General features: G+C 46.2%; 2 protein-coding genes across 4 annotated transcripts in view; one reads left to right on the forward strand and one right to left on the reverse strand.

The window, feature by feature from the left end:
• DUSP16 (dual specificity phosphatase 16) overlaps positions 1 to 4,514 on the forward strand; it is a 73,213-nt gene extending 68,699 nt beyond the window's left edge. The window contains exon 7 of the mRNA XM_080914697.1: positions 1,058 to 4,514. Coding sequence (XP_080770823.1) covers positions 1,058 to 2,228 — 1,171 coding nt within the window. The 3' untranslated portion in view covers positions 2,229 to 4,514. The remainder of the gene's footprint in view (positions 1 to 1,057) is intronic.
• A 4,817-nt stretch (positions 4,515 to 9,331) lies between these two features.
• The window catches only part of BORCS5 (BLOC-1 related complex subunit 5), a 61,709-nt gene continuing 47,136 nt past the window's right edge, over positions 9,332 to 23,904 (reverse strand). The window contains exon 3 of one of the 3 annotated variants that reach the window (XM_080913885.1): positions 9,332 to 10,447. In XM_080913885.1, coding sequence (XP_080770011.1) covers positions 10,116 to 10,447 — 332 coding nt within the window. In that variant the 3' untranslated portion in view covers positions 9,332 to 10,115. The remainder of the gene's footprint in view (positions 10,448 to 23,904) is intronic. The other 2 variants (XM_080913884.1, XM_080913883.1) reach the window with 2 other exon arrangements.

Consider the following 23,904-nt stretch of genomic DNA (forward strand, 5'->3'; position numbering starts at 1 on the left):
GCACAGTGCTCCAAGGCTGCTCTGCCTGACTCTCCACAGGGATGGAAAAGCCTGACACACGCATATTGGCCAGATTTTACAGGTAGTAATTTTGACTAGGCTGCCCTCTTCTATCTCAGGAAAGAACAAAAGTGGCAGGTCTGCTAAGGACTTGAATCTTGTTTGGTGACAAATGAGACTTCATGCCCTGTTGACAAGAAGTAGTTGGTTTTCATAGGAGAAAGAATAAGAATATACGTACACCATGTTGGCTTATGTTAATATTTTAGGTTCTCAAAATGTAAGTTCTAGAATAACGAAACAAGTGCTGGAAGGGAGGGATCCTCTTTTTTTCTGCACTACTTCTCTCCAATTAGGCCTCTGTCCCTGTGTCCTTCTGCTTAGGCTGAAGTCAGGTGGGAAGGCCCACACTCTTATATCCCATTACAATTTTACTACGTGACTTTTCAAGCTGAAAGAAGACATTGGATAGTCCAAGGATTGAACCCACTCCATGCTGAGTAGCTGTGTGGTTGGGACAAGTGAACGTAAGGACTTGTCCTGCTCTAGATCAAGCAGGTTAAGGACAAGGAGCACAGAGCTCAGCACCCAGAGATCACTTTGTAACTGGTTTTTCTAACACTTTGAGTATAAAAAGAAATCCAGAGCTGGGTGCTCTGACACTTCGCCACCTGGTGCCATCTCTTTATGGGAAATGTCTTGGGAGGTGAGTGCGGGTGTTGAAGAGGGAACCCTGGGATGCTAAAGCTCTTAAGTGGCTTAGCCTTGCTATGCTGGTGTATGTGGCAGGGAGGCAGGGCATTCCCTGGGGTTGAGCAGAGTCCTCTTATCAACTTCATGGGAAACCTTGGCTTCTTGGAAATAAGGAGCCTGGAGGGTACCCTCTAGCACAGCTCCCCTGTTAAGGTGTTCTCCACCTTAATCCTGGAATTGTAAATGAATCCTCTTCCAAAGTATATTGGGAAGGTGTAGTAATGCCCTGTCCCACTTTCTCTTAGTATCCTCAAGACAAAGTGCAGTTATAAAACTCAGGGGTTTTGCTTTGTCCTCTCTATAGATTTGTGAAAGAAAAAAGACCTACTATATCTCCAAATTTTAATTTTATGGGCCAACTCATGGACTACGAGAAGACGATTAATAACCAGATTGGAATGTCAGGGCCAAAGAGCAAACTCAAGCTGCTGCACCTAGACAAACCCAGTGAGCCTGTGCCTGCGGTCTCAGAGGGCGGACGGAAGAACGCACTGTCTCTCAGTCCACCCTGTGCCAACTCTACCTCAGAGGCATCAGGGCAAAGGCTTGTGCATCCTGCAAGTGTGCCCAGCTTACAGCCTTCCCTCTTCGAGGACAGTCCCCTGGTCCAGGCGCTCAGTGGGCTCCAGCTGTCCTCTGAGAAGCTGGAAGACAGCAATAAGCTCAAGCGTTCCTTCTCTCTCGATATCAAATCTGTTTCGTATTCAGCCAGTATGGCAGCATCTTTACACGGCTTCTCGTCAGAGGATGCTCTGGAATACTACAAACCTTCTGCCACACTGGATGGGACCAACAAGCTCTGCCAGTTCTCCCCTGTGCAGGAGGTATCAGAACAGACTCCAGAGACCAGTCCAGATAAGGAGGAGGCCCACATCCCCAAGCAGCCCCAACCTACCAGGCCTACAGAGAGTCAGGTCACACGGTTGCACGCAGTGAGAACCGGCAGTAGTGGGTCCACCCAGAGGCCCTTCTTCTCGCCACTGCATCGGAGTGGGAGTGTGGAGGACAATTACCACACCAACTTCCTTTTTGGCCTTTCCACCAGCCAGCAGCACCTCACCAAGTCTGCTGCAGGGCTTGGCCTCAAGGGCTGGCACTCAGATATTCTGGCTCCCCAGTCCTCTGCCCCCTCCCTGCCCAGCAGTTGGTATTTTGCTACAGAGCCTTCACATTTCTACTCAGCTTCAGCCATCTATGGAGGCAACAGCAGTTACTCTGCCTACAGCTGTAGCCAGCTGCCCACTTGCAGTGACCAAATCTATTCTGTTCGTAGGCGGCAGAAGCCCACTGACAGAGCTGACTCGAGGCGGAGCTGGCACGAGGAAAGCCCCTTTGAAAAACAGTTTAAGCGCAGAAGCTGCCAAATGGAATTTGGAGAGAGCATTATGTCAGAGAACAGGTCGAGGGAAGAGCTGGGCAAAGTGGGGAGTCAGTCTAGCTTTTCGGGCAGCATGGAAATCATTGAGGTCTCTTGAAGACCTTGGGACGTCTGTTGACAGTTTTGTGTTCTGTTCATAAATATTCCCTGTAAATCTGAAATATGTATATGTACATACATATCTATTTTTGGAATATAGAGCTACGGTATAAAAGCATCAGATGAATCACCACAGTTGTTCTCTCAGCACCTGCACTGAGAATGGCTGATTCTCTCAGAAAAGAGTGGGAGGGTAGATGTTAGAGTTCTCCCGGCCAGAGAAGAGATTTTGTTCAGTGAATTGCACATCTTCTTGTTTCTAAAAAAGCAAGGGTTTTGTTTGTTTGTTGTTTGTTTTTAATGTTAGAGGGCAAATTCCTCCCATTTTCACCTGCAACAAGAGGTCTCAGAACTCATCTCTGTCCAGGCTGTTCCCTAGTGCACCTTAGCGCTGACTGAGCCAGCTGTGGGTCAGGTGGGAAGACCCTCCTAGGGACAGACCCTAATGGCAAGTCCAATGGAGATGATCCTGTCCAAAGCTGAGTAATAAACCCGAGGCTTGATCGTCAGCTGGAGGATACGGACATCATTCTGTGGATGAACTATTGGGAGCCTTGCCTAGATCTACTTATAACCAATCCAGTACCTCAGACAAGACATTTGGGGCCATCACCACTACCATGTCTAGTAGACCATCTTCTAGGCATTGTGAATAAGTACATAACTTGTCACTTTCCAGAAAAATTCATACTGTCTATGCACAAAATCCCAGGGACCTGTTGCCCATGTACCCCTCCTGTCAGCTTGAATGAAGAGGGGAAACCAACTAGAGTTTTTAGCTTAGCCAGAGATTGGGCAGTAAGATAGCTTAGAGACTTAAGCCAGGGATGGAACACTAAACAGTCCCTCCCTCCTTACAATAATACAGGAATTAATCTAAAGTGGGATTGCTAATTCTTCAGGTGACCACAGACTTGTTTTAGAGATAAACATGAATCACTGGGCTTAGTAGCAGAGTGACCGAACCTTCGGTTTCTCACTGCTTTTCATGTTATGGAATAACACTGTGGGAAGACTTGGGAGGGTAAAACGTGAAGCAGGAAACGGATGCCCTTGGCGTTTTTCTCTATGGTATGCAACAAGGGTAATATTTCTAGAATCTTTTTAGACTTCCAAACTTACCATGGGCTTTGGTAAGCAAGAACTAGTCAGAATAAAACATACTAGAAAGGTTAAGAAAGGGTTGTTGGATTTTGTTTAGTTTTGAATACAGGGGAGCTCTTTTCCAAAGCTATCCCAGCATGCTTTCCGAGGAAGGGACATGGCAGAGTGAAGGAACGGTGGTTTCTTGGTCCCTGGCACACAGTGTGCAGACTCAATCCTGGCAGCTGAGAATAGGAGGTAGTGAGAACAAGTGTGCACACAATAGCACGTATCTGCCTTTAAACTTCCTGGCTTGGGTTGTATCCTCTAGAGTACAGTCCTTACGGCCTTAATTCACTCACGTCAGTAGGGGCGGGTGGGGGGAGATGTCAGTGTTCTTTACTGTAAGTGTAGCTAGGGGCTGACTCATATCTCAGGTTTTTCTATGTTAGTGAAATGGGTGGTTCTTGGACTAGATGTGACTTAATGTTTCCTATAGTGATTGCTGAAACCAGCATAGAATGACGTGGTTTGAAGCTGATGGGCTTGATTTTGATGAGGATTATGAGCCTCATGGACATACTGGTTCTGTACAGATGAGCTGTGTGTGGGCATAAATGAAGGCGGAGCAGATACTGCACAGGGAGGGTTACTACTTTGAGATGCTGTTCAACAATCTGCTTTTAGATATATATCAGAAGTTCTCAAAGCTTCAGAGTAGTTTGCTACATTGTGTACACACACTCGGTATGTAACAATCCACTTTAGCCAGTAAGACGGATGAGAGCAACAGCTCCAACAGTTAAGTGTGCTCTGGGAGGTGCTCCGGGAGGACTGCAGATTGGGCTTCAGTATCTTTGGGCAGTACATTGCCAAATGCCATAGGTCATGTAGGGAGGTGCTCTCTGGGCGGCGGTCCCTTCTATGTAGCTGATGCTTATACATCAGGTCTTGGAATCACAACTCCCATGTTGAAAGGGCTGCCTCTGAGGCACTGTGGGTGGTGTGGTGGTTACGTTTCCTCACGTAAGCACAGGGAAGCTTGGAGTCTACTGGGATGATGCAAAACTAGACTCTGAGAAATGCTGGAAACCGTTTATAAAGTTAGAGAGGAAAGACTGTATAAATGTTTAATATGAATATAGTTTTCTTGGAGTAAGACAAGCTGTTGAATGGTTCACTTGTGCATTTCTCATTTTGAAGTGTCATGTATGTTAATATGATAAAATAAAATCAAAACTGGTACCTGTTTATACATCAGTGTGAGAACTGACCTCCCCTTGTCGCTCTCACCCTTGGTGGGAACCACTCTGTCTTAAGTTGCAAAAGAAGGGAGCCACAGAACCACAAGAGACAGTTTTAATCATTCAGAATGAAGGTGGCAGCTGATAGATCACATGTGTCCCTTACATGGGACAGAGGCAGATGCCAAGCACACGGTGAGGAAGTCTTCCTGCCTGCCTGATCTCAGGATACACGACAGCTGCCTGCATGTGCACCTACCACAAAGAAGTGATTCCACAGTCTACAAGAAAACCAGAGGGCAGCCTTTAAACTATTCTCAGAAGCTGAAGTGAGCTCAGGTGGTGGAGTGCTTACCTCATACTCATGAGGCGTGAGTTTGATCCTAGCACTGTGTAAACCAGACATGGTGAATAGTGGAGATCCCAGCACTCAGAGTATGAAGATAGAAACCTCAGGAGCCTCACAGTGGGTAAGGAGGCCTGGCTGGACTTAATGAGACCTCATTTCAAACAAAACTCCTGTTCCCCATGCTATTTATACCTCAATGACATTTGATCATATGAGAAACTTAGCCTCACCAGTTTAACCAAAAGTCCACACTAAGGAGATGAAATGCTGCTGTCGGTACAAGGGACACAGAGTGGCTATAAAGGAAACCATGGGCCAGCGAGAGAGCTCAGTGGGTATCACGGGAGAAAGAGAGAGGCAGGAAGACTGAGTTCCAGGAAACCAGGAGCCAGGACAACACAGCTGCTGAGAATGTAGCTCAGCAGCAGAGTGCTTACCCAGCTTGTGAAGGCCCTGGGTTTGATTCCCTAGCCCTTGAACCACAGAAAACACAAAACCCAAACAGAAAACCCAACATTCCCTTGTTCTAGCCTATGGTGCTCCTGAAACTCATCAGATTTACTCTGCAGACAACATGGTTAGATATCTAGACTCACGGTGTATTTTATATCCCAAACTTACTGCTAAAAGAAGGCAAGAAACAGACACACATACACATGAATACATGCAACGTATGTATATATGATTGCTAATGATACAACTTTGAGGGAAACAAAGATGCCCTCTGCATGGTGGATGTGGTGGCACCTGTCTATTATCCGAGCACTTGGGAGAAGAGACTGGAACATCAGAAAGCTAAGATCATCCTCAGCCACATACTGTGTTCAAGGCCTATCTCAGTTACCCCTCCACAATCTTCCCCACCCCATCTCTCTCTCTTCCCTGAAGGTGTTCCCCCACCCACTCTGGCCCAACCAGTTGGGGCATCAAACTTCAACAGGACCAAGGGCCACCCCCTCCCCTTGCTGTCAGACATGGCCATCCCATGCTACATGTGTATCTGGAGCCTCGGATCCCTCCAGGTACGCTCCTTGGTTGGTGGGCTAGTTCCCTGGGAGCTCTGGGTGGTCAGGCCGGCTGACATCGTTCTTCCAATGGGGTTGCAATCCCCTCCCTTCCTTCAGTCCTGCCAGCTCCCCCACCCGGGCACCTGAGCCTGGTCTGGTGGTTGATTTGAGCATCTACTTCTACATTCGTCAGGTGCTGGCAGAACCTCCCTCCCAAGGAGCAGCCACCCCAGGCTTCTGTTAGCAAGCATCTCTTGAGTATAGCAAGTGTTAGGTTGGTGTCTGCATACATGATGGATCCTCAGGTGGGGCAGTCCCTGGTTGGCCCTTCCTTCAGCATCTGTTCCACTTTTTTGTCCCTGTTCTTCCTTTGGACAGGAACATTTCTGGGTTAAAAACTTTGAGATGGGTGGGTGGCCCCATCCCTCTATCAGGAGCTATGCCTATCTACTGGAGGTGGTCTTTATAGGTTCTCTGTCCCCTTCACTGTGCACTTTGGCTAAAGTCATCCCTGTTGGGTCCTGGGAGCCTCTTGCTCCCTAGTGTCTGCGACCCTCTAGTGGCTATCCCCAAGTTCCTCATCTCCCCGCTATACATGTTTTTATTTGATTTCCTGACCCTCTGTATCTCTCTCCCGTCCCCTGATCCTGCCCCCCCCCCTTTTCTTTCTCCCTTCCTCTTTTCCTCACAGGTCCCACCTCCCTCCACCTCCCTTGATCATCCTGTTCTCCCTCTATGCAAGACTGAAGCAGCCCACACCCTGGTCTTCCTTCCTCCTAAGGTCCATATGGTCTGTGGGTTGTATCATGGGCATTCTGGAAAGGGCTATCATTTGAAATGTAAATGAATGAAATGATTAATTTTTAAAAAATTAAAAATACTTGTTCTTCTATAAAATACAATTTTAAAGTAAAAAATATTTCACTTCTAGAACTGCTATGGTTCAAATGTAAAATTTACTCCATTAAGTCCTATGTATAAGGCTCATTCCATCATATGGTTCTATTTTGTGATGTTCTGTACATTGAAGGACATGGTACCAAACTGGGGAAAGCAAGTCACTGTCCTTGTGGGCAAAAACTTCGTCTCAGCCTCTTTTTCCCACTCTTCCTAGGTAGCATGAGGTGAACAGCTATGTTTTGTGGCTCCTCAGACCTCAAGTAACAGAAGCCCTGACCATGGGTGAAAACTCTGAAATACAAAAATAAATCATTCTTCCCTTAGGGGCGGGAAGGACTCTATCTCATGAACCAATGAGTAGAGTTAGGTCACAGAGGTGACAGTGGATAGAAATGGGAGGTCACTGTCTGCAAGAGCATTCCCCACCTCCTTCTGCCAGGTCCTAGCTCTTCGGCTCCACCTCTTTTCAACATTATCTGGGGACTGGGCCTTTCAGGGACATTAGCCTCAAACTAGTTCTGAGAGTCAGGGAAATAAAAATCTCTTACTAAAAATCAAGGGTAGAAACTTCCTTCCAGGGCTCTCTGACAACTCCGGGCTGCTTCACTTCCATAAGAACCTGTACTAGCCAGATCTGACCCGGGATACTGAGAGACAGCACTACAATCTTCTGATACATCACTCGGCCTCTCCGAGTCCCTTGGGAAAGAACTCCAGGAAACCTCAGCAGCTTCTCCTCACTCCAGAGCCTTTGCCCATGTGCCATGAATGCTCAGAGAAGCTGACACCAACTCCCAGGCTGCAGAGTCCTAGCCAGCTGTGCACAAAGCAGAACAGGGCCTGAGCTGTGTCCGCTTTCAGCTCCCTCTTCTCCCAGGTCTCACGGGAACTTTTCTGATGGCCAATCCCACCGTAAAGGAGACAGGAGGAGACCACCTCACCCACCCCACAGCAGCAAGTCAACTAGGAAGACCCCCAGCATAAACTCTGGCCTGCCCTAATTTCATAGAAAAGAGCTGACGACTCCAGCTTTCTTCCCTGACACAACCTTTGTGCCAGGGAATAAGGAGAGGCCAGCCTCATCTGAGCGGCACTTCAGACACGAGCTAAGCAAAGTCAAGTTAGAGGTGGCACCTGATTCCTGTACTGGTCACACAACTCTGCAGACAATTAGGCGTTTTTTTCTTTGAAGGTTTATGAGCAGGTCTTTGTGCACAGAGCTGGGTCCCAAATATTCCAGAAACTCAAGGAAAGGCAATAATAGTGGTGGCTTTAAAAATGCTTCCTGCCAGTCTAGGTAAAAAAAAAAAAAAAAAAAAAAAAAAAAAAAAACCAACAACAACAAAAAAATGAGTGTCCACAGCATTACTGCTCAACTTTCTGCCCAGAAACTCAGAAGAAAGAAAGGACTCCGGAGCCTTCTCTTTCTGAAGGTAAATGGGCTGTGTCTAGCCACATCACATATCAAAATTCTGTGTGGGGATAACACTAAGCAGTATGAAAAAACCAAAACTAGCATGAAACACTATAGGGGTCAGTGAATCAGACTCAGCTGGAACTAAAGCCTCGGTTATCCGAACCCACAAACAAAACAAGCTCAGTATCCAGGAACCACTGGGAGGTGCTCAGTGCAGGCCGCCACTCCCTTCACCCCCGACTCGCTCTAGGACAACCGGCCACATCTAATAGGTTTCTGAGCTACAGGACATCTGTTATAAACTGTACCTCCCAGGAAATTGCTCTAGAAATGGCTGACCCAGTCCTGAGAAAACAATGTAAAGACTACCTCCACAAGGGAGCTCGACAGAGGTAAAATGATGGCCCCGTTCCCAGCGCGTGCTGTAGCTCCAACTCTCTCGGCCCACCTCACCTGCCGCCACCTGAGGGGCCAAAGCATCACCCCTGAGAAGGGAGGCAGAGCCAAGAGCCTGCCCAGAAAGTGAAAATACTTCAGTATGAATATACTTAGTCATTGGCAACATACTAGACACGTTAGGGAGGGTAAAATGGTACCCCAGCAATGTGGGACGCAGAGGCAGGAAGCAGCCACAGGTCAGCTTAGCCTGCTAGTGAGTTCCAGGCCAGCTAGAAGTACATGGACCTCGTTTTAACCCCCAACACCCACAAAAAGAAATTATTAGACATTACTGTTTTTCCCTGTGTCTTATTTAATCTTTTTTCTTTCCTATAGTTCAAATATTCATGCCATTCAACTATCTTATGCCCTACATTTAATTTGGGTTCTAAGAGCATCATAAATTAATATCTGATTAAGAACTGGGATTTTTAGGTCCTGGTAAGATGGCTCAGTGGGTAAAGGTGCTTGTCATGCAAGTTCGATTTCAGAATCCACATAAAGGTGGAGAGAGAGCCGACTCCACAACGTTGTCTTCTGACCTCCAAGCATGTGCTATGACACCTACTCACACGGAACACATCCTATACACCATCACAGTTAATAATAGAGAAAATTAAAAATTAGAAAGAAAGATTAGAATCCCATCAAGTTTAGCTGCTACACAGTAAATGGATCAGATTCATTTTAATCTTATAAAAACACGGAGGCTATTCTGACACCTGACAGAACCTCTCTGGATTCTGGAGGAATAGGGAAGGAGGAGGAGGTGTAGACTCCCAGCCCTGTCAGCCCCGAGACCCAGCTGTCTTCAGGCCTGTCCCCCACACTCACTGCCTCTCTTCCTTCCACAGAGTCCTGTGATGGCAGAAGCTCTTTCCCCAGCTTCATGCCCTACATGGCAATGGCGGGCAGAGGCTCCGTCGTCTCTTTAGAGTCCCTGGTACATCGGAGCCGCTCAGAGGGTCTCTGCAGGAGGGAATGGCAGCCTCTGGAGGGTGGGAGCAGATGTTAATGCTGTGGAAGCCACGGTCTGCGGGCTGACGGAAGCCTGAGCTCTGTGGAAACCAGTTACTCATGGAAGCACCTTCGTGAGTGGCTACGGGCAGTCTTTAGTTTCCAGTGACCCACAAAGGAGCATGGTACTGGAAAAACAAAAAAGATGGTGTTCTGGCTGGACAGGAAGACAGTCCAGATACCTTCTTGATGCGATGGTGCCGCTGGGTGGGAACAGTAACTGGAACCAACTGGAGCTTATGCTTACAACCACGAATCAGAGAGCCTAAGTCAAGTGTCACAGGTGCCGAGGACAGTTAAACGTTTTGTCCACCGTGTCATTGCCGTAGCTAGACTACCTACACCTTTAATTCAAAATCTCTGAGCAAAATAAAAATGACTCTGATGCAAAGTTCCTTACAGAATTCCCGGGAATGCAACCGTCCCAACTTCAGTTCTCAAGAACTACCACCTGGGAACGTCCATGTGGATCAAACACATGTAGGAAGCAGCAGGGCCCAGGCGAGGCTGCGGACCTTCGGAGGCAGGTCCCTGCTAGTGCCGCTCCCGCTCGGGCCTCATGCTGAAGGGCTCCAGGCGCTCGGCCTCTGGCAGCATGCTGTTGAGCCTCTCCATCAGTGGCACCGTCTGGTCTATGCCCATCTGGATACGGCGCAGGATGGCTGACATCTCGTTCACCTTTTGGATCTGCTCTGCATACTTGGCATATCGTTTCTGGCGCTCCTGCATGAAGCAAAAGAGGGTTTCCACAGACAGGTCCATCTGCAGGAAGCAAACAGAGGCAAAAGCATTACCATGCGGTCTAGAGCAGCTGTTCTCACCGAGGTTGCTTATCAGATTTCCTGTATCTCAGATACTTACAGTACAATTCATAGCAGTAGCAAACTTACTGTTATGAAGTAGCAGTGAAATAGTTTTATGGTGGGGAGGGTCAGCACAACATGAGGAACTGTACTAAAGGGTCACAGCATTAGAAGGGTGAGAACCACTGTCCGGCTAGGTGTCCTGCCGGAAGTCAGAGGAAGCTGGCTAGTGTGAGAGGCAGAACCGTCCTGAGGGGATTCCTGCCCAGACCGACTCTGGGATACTTGGAGTGTATGTGATCCTTCCCTGTTGAGACTCTAAGCTTTCTCTCTGTGGGGGAATCTGGCACCGTGCTCCCTGTCTCTTACTCTTCATTTCTGTTTGGTTCTGTTGAAGTGAACAGACCCTCACTGCCCTGTCACCGCCTACAGCATCCAGTCCCACCCAGAACATGCTGTCCAAGCTGCAGCCTAGAGCTAACAGGCACTGCCCCCAGCCCGAGTGTGCAGAGGGCTTTCCCACACAGCTGTGCACGCTCGCACTTCACACATCATAAGGAAATTACCCAAACAGTTCTTAGACCGTCTGTCATCAAAGGACTCACAGCTGTAACCAGTTGTAGGAATGGCAGATTCACGCACAGGCATCTAACCCAGGACTCATGCTACAGACTTCTCATGTCTCTGTGCTCTGCATCCCTCCTCCTCCCAGAATGGTCTTGGTGAAGCTGTGATCAGCCGGGGGAAACTACAGGGACAGCACAGTTCCTATGCCAGAACCCAACCTGCCAACTGCACCTCCAGCCCACGAGGGAGACTAGAACATGTCAAACTGCACATTGCCTGAATGCCCGTTTCCCTGCTGGGCACATCTGTCTCTGGTAAAGAGGAAGGAAAGCTCTTCCTCTGTTCTGCATGCCTGCACCCCTCTGCAAGGACCCCACATCTACCCATGTACCCCTCCCTTCCCATACGCTCACACTTTTGAGACTCTCATTCCACTGCAAACTTCTAGACGTCACTACAGCTGCTGTGTTGTCTCCGGCTTCCCCCCTCCCCTGCCTCCCTTCCATTTACTCCCTTCCCGCATGCTGGAGCCCAGGATGTAGAGCCTCAGAAAAAAATTTTTGACAAAAATGGGAGATCAAAGCCAGGGTCAAAGAAAGCCAATCCTGCCAATCTTGCTTTTACACAGTGAAAATGTGGGGAAGGGAGCACAGGGGTAGGTATGGACGGACAGACAGCACTAGTACTCCTTCAGCTTGTCTTCAAAGCTCAGAGGTAAAGAGGACCTGGTGGCAGGGACAAAACTGCAGTGCACCTGAATGAGGACTCAGTGTAGAAGTGATGTCTTCAGCCCTCAGGAAGCAGTGTGCCAGCAACTCAGTGCCATTGCCAGCACTGTCAGAGCCTGCCAAGATGCCCCAAAATTAAGTCCCTTAGGAGGGGTAACGATTGGGAAGGTATAGCCAGCACAGCTCACTCAACCCGCTGTCCATCCCTGAATCAGCCACAGGGACAGATGTATGAAGTCAGACATAGGAGTTGACCTGAGTTGACCTCAGAGGCTCCTGTGTCATGGCTAAGGTGCTTGGCAATCAACCCATTGACCCTGACATGCAACTCAGTGGTTTTACAACCATCTTGTGAAATGTTTGTTCAGATGCACACACTTCCCTGCATGGCCCCATGTCACATAGATGCTGCCTAGTGCAACGGCACTGCGGGGGTGAGCAGTGCACACACCATTCCACAGACAGGGACTCTCAGGACATGCCGTGTGCCCGGCTGGCTCCCACAGACAGAGACACTCAAAACCCAAACTCCTACCCACACCACTCACTGCGCATGTCAGCGTGACTTTCCACTGTCTGCTAACACGGCCTTACTGTTCCAGGAAATTCAGTCAGACCCAGAAAGAGAAAAGTTGCAAGTAACCAGATTACGGGAACTTCCACAAGGAGCCCCAGCTATTTAAACAAACAATTTGATTTTCCAATAAACAGTGAACTATTGTTTATTCTCCTCAACTGTGTTTTAAAACCCTTGCCCTGCTGTGTGCCGCCCGTGTTCTAGTGTGTTAGGGTGGATGTGCTGCTCACGGCAGCCTCTGGGTAGTGACTGCGCATCGTCTGCTCGGCCCCTTCCTCTTCTGCTGCAGCCTGGGGAGGACATGTAAGTCATGCCCATGGCTTGGCAGGAAGGCAGATGACAAGCCTGTGGGAAGAGCAGAGCTCGGCTGAGAGAAGAGCAACCTCTCGTTTTACGTAAGTCTGCAGTGTCAGGGTTTCTGCAGCACTGGCACAGGAGAGATAACACTGTCCTTATGAGCTTACCCTCCAGTCAGCCCCTCTTCAGCCTTGTCCTGCAACCCACAGACTGTCTCTGCTACAGGATGTCTCAAAGAACTGCCATGTACACATACACATCAATAATAAAAAGGCAAGATTCACACAAAAATATCCACAACACATATTTATTAGATTTATATCTAGAAAACCAACTCGTATTGGCAATTAATGTTAAAACCCATCAAGTCCTATCAGGACACCGGGGACATTCTGCATAGATACATGACAACTGCTCTTGAAGCTGGGATGAGTCACAGTGGGGCCTGAGCAGAGTGTCCCTGGAGGAAAGGACAGAGCTAGAGGGGTGACAATACTTGACTCCAAGATGTACTATGAAGCTAGAGAAGTCAAGGCAGATGCATCAACCAGTGGACAAAATGGAGCCCAGAAATAAACCCATGTGTTTGCAGCAGCACGAATACACATTAAAAGAGTAGTCAGCCTAGATGTTCATCAAGAGATGACTGGTACAGTGCAGGACAGACACACAGGAGTCTGTCTGACTGTAAGAATGAAGAATGGATGGATGGAAGGAAGGAAGGAAGGAAACAGAACTGGGGACCATCATCTTAAGCAGAATAAGCTGGGCTCAGATTGACTGCTTTGTCACATATGCAGAATCTGGATGATTTTCTTTGTCTTACCACTATAAAAAAACCCTGAAATATGCCATTGGGGTAACCTAAATCTGTGTTCCCAGACCACAGTCATGAACATTTAGCTTCAGAATAAACTATCTTATTCTCTGAGGTGAGAACACTGTTTTTACATGATCGTAAAACAAATCTCTAAGGAGCGTGACTGCTTTGTTAAGCATCAAGTGACTGTGTTCTTTGCTGTGAACTTCTGACCTGTGAAATCTTACAGCCTCCCCTCCTTCCAAGTTTCCTGAAAGAACCATCTCACACCAACCACCAAAGGAACCACGTCCTGGTTACCCACAAGTCCTTCCCGTTCTTTATTTGTTATCAGTTTGTAGCACCAAGGATAGGACCCACAACCCACTCTGAGCACATGCTCTGGCCCCGGCCCCAAGTCTCTTTAGTCACCATTTCCAGCTCTGAATGTAAGCCAACTCCTATAAACGTTGGTCAGAGCCAGCATGGTAACAATAAAAATGTCTAAGTACACACAAGTGCGTGTGTTTTTAGAAATATTTTAGCAGTGCTAGGGATAGAGCCTCATACATGTTGGGCAAGCCTGGGCCATTTCTCTGAGCCTTTATAAGACATTTTGAAAAGGTGGCTGAGCACAAGGCATGCACCTTTAATCCCACACTGCAGAGGCAGAGGCAGGCAGGTGTCCGAGTTCAAAGCCAGCCAGTGACATAGTGATACCCCAAAGCAAAAACAAACACATTTCCTTTTTTCACAATACTTAAATAAAAAGGAAGTATGAGCTGGATATTATGTTATACACCTGTAGTCTCAGCACCAAAAAGACAGGAAGACTGGCCAAGCTTAGGAGAATGAGGCCAGCCTGCGTATCCTAACAAGACCTTATCACAAAGCAAAATAAAACTAAAAATAAACAACCCTTATGGGCTTAACTTCATTTCAATACAAAAAAATGTTAACAATTAAAAAAGAAAATATGTAAAAACTGATGATTCCTCTCATTATTTAAAAGTAACGTTTTAAAAAGTAATGTTCAGCTTTTAATGTGATGTCTATGTTAACTTGAGCCTCAAGACCAACTCTGATCTGGTCTCAATAGATAGCTTGCACATAATTCCTGCTTCTCAAGGAGAAGACATTGTAATCTAGCATTCGGGAGCAATAGGCCCATGGGGGACTGGCTGACCAATGGCTGCCGTCATCTTCCAGTTCCACCTCCACCCTGGCTTTGTTCCCTCTCTGGATAAACAATGCAGCACCATGCAGGGATGCTCGACTCTGCTCTCTTCCTGAAGAGCTGAGTGGGAAAATGACAGTCATTGAATGAACTGTAATGTGAGGTCAGCAACAGTCTCCTGGGACTGGGTCATGACCAGATTTGCCTACTTGGCGATGGGCACCCTTAACACAAAACAGCTTTTACCTCAGAGTTTGTTCTGAAGCCAAATATAAGTGACTGTGGGCTGAGAACAAATTTAGGTCACCCCCAAATACCATGTTTTACTTGGAGTCATCTAATAAAGTTATGAAGTTTTTATAGCTAAAGGCAACAGAGAGTACTAAGTCAGGCCGCTTCTTGAATACATCAGTGGGAACATCAGGTAGGTGAGGAGACCTCTGCCATAAGTCTCAGCCACTACCTGACTGACATTCTTAGCACCCAGGTTCACAGAAACTCTGTCTGTCAATTTATGGCCACAAAGTAACAGATATACAAAGTCATAGATTTAAATCCTGCTTGGATGGCTTCCAGAAGTCAGTCTTAGCTTCAACTTTCTAAAATGAAGAATGAAGTACCTATCTCTTATATCTCACAGTAGTGATATTAAAAATAAATGAGGGCTGGAGAGACAGCTCAGTGGTTAAGAGTATGCTGATCTTCCAGAGGTCCCGAGTTTGAGTCCCAGCACTAATGGCAGGCTCCCAACCACCTTTAACTCCCGCCTAAGATCATCCAATGCTCCTGGCCTCAGAGGGCACCTGTGCTCATGTGTACACACCCACTCACACGTACACACATACACACATAATTAAACCTTTCTAAAAGACACAAATAAGATGATATATGAATGTGACTTGTAAACAGAGATATAAACTACAAGATCATATTATTCCAAGTCTCACTGAATGGAGATTTGTTCTTCACAACACTCAAAATCAAATTCCCAAATAATATGACCACACTCAAAGAAAACTGCTTTGACAATGACCTTCATTCAATGCATCTGCTTAGAGCTGCAGTTAGCAAAGCTACAGGATTAGCACTCCTGGCAGGCACAGTCTAGAGGTGTGGTTACAGCCTACTCTTCCCCAAAGAAGACAGAACTAGCCACAAGCTCATGAGAAGATGTCAGTGTCTCTGGTAATTTGGGAAAGGAACATCAAGACATAGAGATTACTTCTCATCTCCTAGGAGGCCTAAAATAAACAGCACAGCAAGTGCTGGAGACGGTGTGGAGAATCCAGTAATACCACTCCGGTGAAAATTTAAGCGAAGTGTTATCATTAGCCAGCAGTTTAACATCCAGGAAAATACATGAGGAAACCAAAATATGCTCAACCTTATATATCATTGTTCACAGTACCATTCTTCATTGTAGGCAGACCCAGAAATAACCCAAATGTCCATCGATAGAAGCAAAATGTGGTATGCCCAAAGCTAGACCACCATTCGGCCATCAAATCATATGAAATGCTGACAGAAACTATGACGGACTTGGACAAACCTCAGAAGTGTTATACTAAGTGAAGGAAACATGACACAAATGGTTACATATCATAGGGTTATTTTCATAACTAAGGCCCCACATGGGCAATGTGTAGAGACAGACAGTAGACCTGAGCCTATCACGTGGTAGGGAGCACACGTTTCTAGGATACGGCAAGTATTCTAGAATTGGTTGTGTTAGTTACACAACCCTTGACTTACAGTAGAGACTGCTGAACTGTACCCTATAAAATGGGAAAGCTGGGAGACTCGGATCTCAGTCTTAACTAATAAATGAACCCAATACCTGAACCTCCTTCCACACCTGTAATATCGTGAAGCACAGACTGTACTTAATCTGACCTGGAACGGGAGCCTGTCCTGACACTGGACCCCAGGTGCCACGAAGGATCAGAGTTCAGAATGATGAAACCAGTTGGCAATCCTGAACTAAACACTGTCCAGTGGCCCTCAAACAAACCGCCGTGGCCAAGTAAAACATTACAAAGCCAAGGAAGGTGGGAAGGCTCAGGCCACAGGGCAACTATCCAAGAGAGAAGCTGGATGCTCAGTCCCAGCTTTACTGTGACAATGCCGAGGGACAATGAAGAACACAAAGCACCTCTCTCTTGCTCTGAAACTGGCTGGTACGAGCCACATTCTTCCTTTATTTTCTAATAAGAAGCAAGCATCCTTACATACACGTTGCGGTGCATACAGTGAAAGGATCTGTGCCCTCAGGCTCTCTCCCATGCTCCCGGCTGGAGGCACCTTCACGGTCTACACCCTGGTGATTAGGTTTCCGTATGCCAGCTTCACCTGTTAGCTGTCTCCACTTCAGAGAACAGGTGGCCCTGTGGCCATGCAATGCCAGCTATTCTAGCCCCCTAACACCCTTCATTCCTGTCACACTACCACTTCTTCATGTCTAATGGGGATTCACCAAAAGGCTGCAGTAGGCCATGCTGAGCCCAGAACTTTTCAGGGTCAGTAGGTATTCTCAGGCTTGGTCCACCTTTCGATCTCCTTGCACTCCCACGGAAGACTCTCTTGCACAATGACAGTGGATAGATGTTCTCACTAATTACATCACAGGCTGAATGGCGTGCGTTACCACATACTGATATTCTGAAGTGACCTTGTTTCCCCAAGGGAAGTTCTGAAGACCATCACCTACATAGGCTGCAACAACAGCCTTCAGAACAATCTCCAGCCATTCATTCTTACACACGCACTCTCACTCTGGAAGTGAGAGAACAGACCTCTGCTCCAGAAAACCACAGCTAAGTAGATTTACAGAACATGAAAAGGCGGTGCTGGGACTGCTTCTTTTGGTGACCACAGAGTGACATGCAAGGAGGAGCCGAGTACACAATGCCCTCTGCTCCCCTCATTATCTTAACAAATGTAACAAGATCATTTGCAAGGTCCACCTACTGTCCCCTGAGTATCTACTAAATGGCAGGCAGTGTTGTACACTCTACATGCCTTACCTTTATGTCCCATGACAACCATTTTCCTGCTAAAGATGAGGAATTGAGATTCTAAGACTAACCATGCCCAGGGTTACCCAGCTAGTCCCAGCAAAGCAGACTTGCAGACACGTCCACTTGACTTTTGCTCCTCTTTTCTACAGAATCCCTTCACTCAAATGTCAGAGCAAGTAAGAAAACACTTGAATTCTAAGATAAACACCTATACATTATGAGACCTAAGGTGGATACTCACAAAGCAGACCTGAGTGGCTGCTGCAGGGGACTGGCATCTTTGCGCAGTGCACCACGGACCTCACAGGGCTCATGACAAAGCATGGAGGCGAGAGCCCTGCAGGATGTCCTCTTCCAGAGGACGCCTGCTCCAGTTGTGGCAGCTCGCCTCACGTCACACAGCCGACATGGAGAGCCAGCACCCAACTCCAAATCTTCTGACTTCAAGAGCCACCACAGCACCGCTAGGTCCACGGTTAAGCCTGTGGACCACATTTTCTTTTCCATAATTCTTTCTGCCTTGCCACAAAATATAATTGTATGAAATCTAAAATTAAGTTTCTCAGGACAAAATTTCTAGCTATAAGGAAAACAAAAATCTATTGTTAAATAAGGTCAAAACTCAAAGGACAATCTCAGCAAATGCACATCTCTGTGTGTTAGGAAGAGGAAGGCGCTCAGGTGAGCTCAGAGCTGTCGTTAGAAAGCTGCTGGCTGAGCAGAGCTCTAGCCACTTCCTCTGCATTACGTAAACCTCCTTGGGCTCCCTATTGCCCTGCCACTTCCTGTTGCACAAGGACAAACAATGGGCAGACTGTCGCCAGCGTTTCCATTAATTACACCGCAGGCTGAGTGGCATTGATTACCGCATACTGGACATTTTGAAATGACCCCATTTCCTTTGTTCAAATACTCTACCCCAGTGCTTCAGTAGAGGAACAGGATTTACTCATGTCTCTGGGAGAATGAAGAGATAGCAGCAGCTGGGGAATCTGAATGACATCATCACTCCGTTCCAATTATTATCTTAGGGCTTGCACAGCTCCTTTCTATGCTGCCTTCCCTTCCTAGCTATGTTTAAGATGAAGAGTTTGTTTTAAAAAAAAAGACAATCCAAGGAAGTTTTACTAAAAATCCCACCACTAATGTGCTATGTAATTGATTAATTAGCTGCCATATGTCCTTCTGATCGTTAAGAGTATAAAGCACAGTTGAAGTCATGTTGAATGAATCCATGTCTTGGTTTAGTTCAGTGATCTTGATTTTCTTAAAGTGATCTTTAAGAACGCAGTGTCCTACACAATTCTTGCTTTTCACCCACAGTAGGACTTAAACTCTGTAGAGTTTACTATGTGACCTGACCCAGTGTCTCAAGTTTTACAACACACGTACTGTAGAGGTAAAGTCCTGAGATGGTAGATGCCCCAACTATGGCTCAAAGTTTGGTCTAACCATGAGCACACACCCATTCCCAGGCTCCTGTGGATGTAGCCATGTAACTGAGCTCAAGCAAGACTTATCTGGAACTGGTAGGTTCAGCCTGTAAGACACTCCTACTAACCTCTGCCATTCCGTGGTGTTCTGCCAGGCAGATACTACGGAGATCACAGAGCCACGAGTGTGAGGAACCTGGAAATCTGAACTCAACAGAAGGAAACATCTGCTAACAAGAAAGATGTACTGTGAACATGAGTACAAGCTATACGTCCATAACATCTAAAATATTACACATGCCAAGTGTGTTTATAGATACAGCACAGCCTACCCATTCTAATTCAACAATCAAAACAGTGACTTTTCCCTGACAGGATGAGACAGCTTATCAATTTATAAGATGAAGTAACTGAAGACTCTAAGGAGCTGTTCATTTAACAAGCATTCACTGTTTACTACAAGCTGGGTATTATTTTAGGCTCTTCAGCAGTGAGCCAGATTTCAATTACTATAAAAGCAAACCCCAGGTATAACCAGCTTGAACATTTACTATAGTCTTTAAATTTGCACCACTGTAAATTGTAAGTCAGACAGGAAGCAGGAACTTTTCTGAAAAGGTTGTTTCCTGCAGTAGGCTGGCATATAGGAGCTTGAGGGAGGAAAACTACTCACTCTGTGTCCAAGATGCTAGAGGTTAACACTACACAGGTTGGGGTTCTTTGAAGGATTTGGCAACTATAAATAACCTGGAGATCCCCTGGGTGGCTCTAGCACCTCCTAACAGTGTGACCCTGGGGACAAAGTCTTCAATACATGGGCTTTTAGGTGACATACAAGATCAAAACTATCATAGCACCAATGTCCAAATGTGCTAATATTCTTTATTATTTTCAATACAGAAATGCAGGACAGGAAGGTCTTTTCTAAACCCTACTTCCATGTCTATAGACTAAGTGTCCTGAATACTTCCCAGCCACTAGTTTTTAGACTACAGGCATTTTCTGGGGTTCCTTACAGGAGGAGGCTACCCTCAAAGGCCTCTAACCTTGCCTACTCTGTAGAGGAAGAAGACAGGGATTTAGAACCTGGCACATGAGGCTAAGAGCTGACAGAGGCAGCTGTCTAGGGACACATCTAGGGCAGGCACGCTGTGGGCAGGTACAGCTGTTCACACATGCTTAAAAGTCAGTGTCTGGATGTGAAGAGAGTTAAATCTCAGAGCAGGGCTAGTCAAATAACCGGGCTGTGCTCATGTCTCGCCAAAAAACACAACCCTAAATTTCCAACAGACAAGTAATAAATTTGACTCGGCCGTCCTCCAGAATTTCTGTGTCTTGGCAGGGCAGGGATGGTGGGAAGGAGCATGGGAAGGCCAAGGAAGCACTGCACAGCATGTGCTGCTGACAGAGCCAGAGTGAGCCCAGCCTCCCATCTACACTTTCTGCCACCCAAGGGACCAGCTGGATTTCTTACGGCAAAGAAAGGGTGCCCAGAGGATAAAGAGGAAGGGGGGATTATAAGTACATGTGTACTCTCAATCTGAAATTTATATCAGAGTAATGTGTAAGATAGAAAAAGAAAATCCAAACGTTTCTGGAAATGCTTTGTCTCGGGATTTCAGCAAAAGAAGCAGCCAGCCGTCTCAATGCTCTGCCAAAAACCTTTGGTTTAAACTAAAGCACTCTCAACTCATTTTATAATCTCAGGTCAAGAAGCAGAAATGGGGGCCAGAATGTGCTCAAAGCGAGGGCAGGAGTCAGCTCATGTTATCTGAAGGAGATTTCAGTGGACAGTGGCAGACAGAGCATTGTCAGACTTGGTGACCTGAAGGCACAGTATGAACACTAAGGCCTGCTAAGGGTTCCACACTATGGGAAGTACTCTCACCCTCCACCAATCTTTACCCTAGGAGAACACACAGCTCACATGCTTGGTGAATGGTGCCATCTATATTACAGAAAGAAACCTCTGTGGGCTCCCATGCCCCCAACCCTTATCCTGGGTGCAGACTCAGAAATGGCAGCTCCCCACATTTCTTCACACTTCAGTTGAGTGAATAAAAGTGAAACGAAGAGTTCCAGACAAGGAGAACATAAGCAAGAGTTTCCCTTATATGAAGCATTTGTACTCAAAGTACTTCAGAGGGCTTTTGGGTTTTGCTTTGGATTCTGGGATATTTGCAAAGACGTTACCATTTGCACACCGTTGATCCAGCCATCTGAAACTGTAAATGCTCCAAATCTGATACTGTTTGCTTCTCAGGTCAATGCTCAAAAAGTTCCATATTTTGGAGCATCTTAGAGTTGGATACCTTGATTGGAGTATTCACCTCATAGAGTTGTGTGTGTGTGGTGGGGTTGGGGGGAGACAGAGAGACAGAGACAGAGAAGGAGACAGAGACAAAGAGGGAGAAGAGTAGTAGCAATCAGAAGATCCATCAGTCAGTAAGGAGCTTGCCATGCAAACTCGAAGCCCTGTCTTTGACCCCAAACCCACATTCTAAAACAAAGCTGGGAGCGGTAATATATTCTTGCAATTGCAGCAGTAGAGCGGTCCCTGGGGTTTGCTGGGTCAACCAGCCTAGCCTATTAGTGAGTTCCAGACACTGTATCAAAAGACAAGGTTAACAGTACCTCTAGTAATGACACCTGAGGTTGACTTCTGGCTTCTACGCCTATGTTCATATGCACACAAACATGTGCATCTGCACATATACATACACAATTTGTCTTTCAATATCATTTTAGTCAGTAAGTAATAAAAAAGTCTTGGGCAAGTCCCAAGTAAACTTTAAGGACTGGGGTTCCTTGATCTGTGCAGTGAATTAGAGACTCTTTAGGGTCTGTTTCCAATCTTATGTGATCATGGATCTTTCTGAGCAGGGACTGCAATTCTTTCCACCAAAACTCCTGGTGCTTCTCAGCATCCTATGCTGATAGCATATACTAATGTCAGTCCACCTAAGATTAAAAACAGAGGCATTAGTAGAATCAAACCAGGGTTTACTCTTAAGATCTTTAAGCAAGAATATAATAGCAGATGAACTGCAAGAAAATATGCCTAGTAGCTTTATCTTGGGTTAGAAGCTATGAACTTGTGTCCAGGGACAGCAGCTAAAGTGAAGTACTACTGTGACCAAATCATGACCCAGATCAGCATGATTAGGAGAAGCTCCACTGTCTCTGCTGTCTTCTTCCACTTGCCTCCTCCCCAGTCCCTCATTGTTGCTAAAATTCCTTCCCTGGGTGAGACAGAAACAAAACCAACAGCATCCCCCTCCTCCTAAAGTCCTAAGGACAAACTGGATAGGATTCCATCAAAGTTCATCTCTGGAAACCAATGACCTTATTAGGCTTACTGACATAGCACAGGTGAGGAGTTATGAGCAGGACCATAGACGACCCTAAGCAGCCACACGGTAATGTCTGCACTCAGCATGGACAGTGTCTTTTCCGTGGCTACATAGATGGAACCCCTTCTCCTGATTCCCTCCCACCTATATCCTCTAGTCCCACCCAGAAGACCATGTGCAACGGATGCAGAATTGCATGCAGTTGGTTGGGAGGAGTGGCTGGATACTCAGGTGAGGATCCCAATGACCCTCTCTACCCCTCCTTTTATGAGGGAAGGGAGAGAAAGTCAATAGGCAAGCCCAGCAGAATGCCCAAAGATGTGGCAGTTTTGGCTGGAAGGAATAGTCTTGTTCAACCCTGATCTCCAAAGAAACACACACTGGTTAACAAGTAATATCCTTATAATTGGTCTTTAGGTACACCTGAATTTCAATAAATATGTAGCCTAAAGTGTAAAGTGTCTGTCTGCCACCTTCAAGCATTAACAGAAATGAGAAGATACAAAAAACAAAAAACAAAAAAAAAAAACAAAAAAAAAACCACCAAAAGTGAACAAAAGTGATCACTTAAGTTCCTGCTTAGAAACCAGGAACTACTATTTCCAGATCTCCAGACAAGTCAAGCTTCCTAGGGAGTGAACCAGTTTGCTATTCACAAGCATTACTAGAATCAGACCAAACAGATAACTACAAAACTTCCAAAAATCACATACTTTGGTATGAAAAAAAATCATTCAGGGTTTGTGGGAAACCACAGTTCACAGAATATATCTGCCTTGCCTCTCTTCGGGTTTTATCACATAGGTTGTTGAGGGCAGTGTTCTAAATGGGCCAGGACTTGGCCTGATACTAGAGTCAAGAAACTTCACATGAGCCAATTCATGGCGAGGTCAGGTCTTTCTCTTTCAGTCACCATGTATACTGAGGACAAGGGCCACACTTTAGTACTGACTGAACAGCAGCCCAGTTTGAAGCACGCTGCCTAGGGTAACTCACTTTATCCCTCCTCAGACCTCACTGTTCCTGTAGCTCTGAACAGACCAAGAGACTGAGGCTTACAAGAACTGAGTCACCCAACTAGTTAGAGAAAGTGTGAAGACTGGACCCTGCCATGTGGCTCTAGTGTTCACACAACCATTATGTGAAATGGTTCACAGACACAAAAAGCCAGAAACTAGTGTTCTAACATGAGACATCCCAAATAGAGAATCCCTATACACACACACACACATACACACACACACACACACACACACACACACACACACGGGTGCATAAAAATTCCCTTTGATATTTATGCACTTATAATTTATCTTATTTTATAACTGGGTAAGCTGCTTTAACTGACTTCAAGTTTTATATCTAAATAATGAGGCATTAGATCAAGAGATTTCCAAGATCTGCCCAATGCCAATATGCTATGATCTTTAATGCAGAAATATGTTTTCTCCAAATCTGTGTTTTCACT

Source organism: Micromys minutus, assembly GCF_963924665.1.
Source record: "Micromys minutus genome assembly, chromosome: 3".
Classification (NCBI taxonomy): domain Eukaryota; kingdom Metazoa; phylum Chordata; class Mammalia; order Rodentia; family Muridae; genus Micromys; species Micromys minutus.